The sequence below is a fragment of the Lucilia sericata genome, unplaced genomic scaffold (genome assembly GCF_015586225.1).
Source record: "Lucilia sericata isolate MDLA Ls3-8-SP2 unplaced genomic scaffold, ASM1558622v1 Contig001014F_arrow, whole genome shotgun sequence".
NCBI lineage: Eukaryota > Metazoa > Arthropoda > Insecta > Diptera > Calliphoridae > Lucilia > Lucilia sericata.
This window is the reverse complement of record NW_023994996.1, coordinates 149,526-151,328: the sequence shown is the minus strand read 5'-3', so window position 1 is coordinate 151,328 and position 1,803 is coordinate 149,526. Positions and strand designations below refer to the sequence as shown.

General features: G+C 36.4%; 1 protein-coding gene across 1 annotated transcript; it reads right to left on the bottom strand.

Annotated features, from left to right (window-relative positions):
* Positions 1-472: 472 nt before the first annotated feature.
* LOC119609607 lies at positions 473-1,396 on the bottom strand. The gene has a single exon (XM_037964450.1). It carries the CDS (start codon positions 1,394-1,396, stop codon positions 473-475), a length of 924 nt encoding a protein of 307 aa, XP_037820378.1.
* Between the last annotated feature and the right edge of the window lie 407 nt (positions 1,397-1,803).

Sequence of the window (1,803 nt, the reverse complement as noted above, 5' to 3'; positions counted from 1 at the left end):
GGAAGCTTATATATGTTGGCACCTGTAAGATTAATAAATTCTCTCATAACATTGTGTAACTTGGAATTAGTACTTATCGTCGAGACACTTGTCTGTTGCGTGTGCCCCAAACTTCCAGTTGTATTAAGTGATGTAAGAGAGTCGATTAACTTTGCCGATTTAAGGTCCAAAATTAAACCATGGTGGTAGAGGAAATCTGCCCCTATAATGGCAGCATGTACATTTGCTATAATAAAATTCCACCTGTAAATTCTTCTAAGGCCTATGTTGAGATCAAGTTGTTTGATTCCGTATGTCGATATTTGTGTTCCATTCGCAGCAAACAATTGTAGTTTGTCCGAAGCAATACAATTTGATTTCATAAAATTTTTGGGCAAAACAGAAACTACGGAACCGGAGTCAATCAGGAATTTTGTTCCTGTAGTTTTATCGAAAATATGTAATCTTTTCTCATCGCTGCCGCCAATACTGTTTATTGACGGCAGCTGTTGGCGTTTTCCGGCATATTACCAGATGTTTGTCCATTAAATTCACAAGGTTGTTGACATTTACGTGATGATGCACCGAATTTTATGTGGTAGTAACAAACTTTCTGTTTTTGTCGTTGACTTTGACTTCGAGATCGGTTTCGGCTTGGTCTATTGTTGTTCATGTTTGCATTCACTGAGATGTCACTTAATTTTTGAATCACCTGATTTATTGCCGTCTCAAGAGCTGTAATTCTTGCTTCCAAAGTAATAATTTTTGATGGACCAATTGCATCACAAAATGATTTGTCCGTTGATGATGATGTTGACATTACGTGATGAGTGGACGAAGAGTTATCAATTACTCTGTCTGCAATTTCGGCCAAATTTTCCAAGCTTTGACCTTTGCACACAGAAATAATGCATCGTACATTGTCCGGCATGCGTTGCATCCATAATGTTGTCAAAGCATCGTCCGATACGTTTGCGCCTGCCAAATTTCTCATCTCACGTAGTAATTGACTAGGCCGTCTGCCGGAGAGGTCTAAGCCAGTGACTAGTTTCAGAAGTTGTCTCTCTTTTGTTTCACCAAAACGAGCTATTAATTCCTTTTTCAACTTGTCGTATTTTCCAGATGCTGGCGGATTCTTTGCCACATCAGCTATTTGATGAAGGGTGTCTGGATCTAATGCAGTAATAACCGTGTAATATTTTGACAGGTCGGATGTAATACGGTTGACGTGCAAAAGTCCATCAATTTGTGTAAACCATAATTCCGGGTCACTTGTCAAAAATGGAGGCAAACGTATGGCACTAATAGATTCTATAGCTGGCGATGCTAAAATTGGTAATGATTTTGATGGTGCTGTTTTGTCTTCGCCTTCTGCTGGTGGTGCACTAGTGGCACTTTTACCTTCCTCTTGAGACATTTTCCTCTTTCGTTTCAAATGTTCACTAAATTTAGCAACGGGGTCACCAATATATAGGTACTAACTATATTATTTCCAATTGCGCACTTAAAAATGAAACAATTCAAAGAAATTTGTGTTTTCCAAGTCAATCAGATCTTTTTATATTAATCGTTTATTTTAAAAAAGGTTCTTTCAATAAGTTTGCAGAGTTGTGTTTATTGGTAACTTTGCACCAGTGCTGCCACAACAATATATCAGTTAAAATTAAATGAAAATTTAAAATAAATTTATTAATAAAAATCAAAATCGAATGCAATATTTTTCATCATCAAATAAAATTACCCCCGTAATGAAAGGAGGAATGTTTCGCGTCTTCAGTATAATCATAATAATTCACATCATAAATAATATTCTGAATTTGTTTT

What these genes read in the sequence shown, in the direction of transcription:
- LOC119609607 (XM_037964450.1), bottom strand. Translation starts at nt 1,396, where the DNA reads ATGTCTCAAGAGGAAGGTAAAAGTGCCACTAGTGCACCACCAGCAGAA.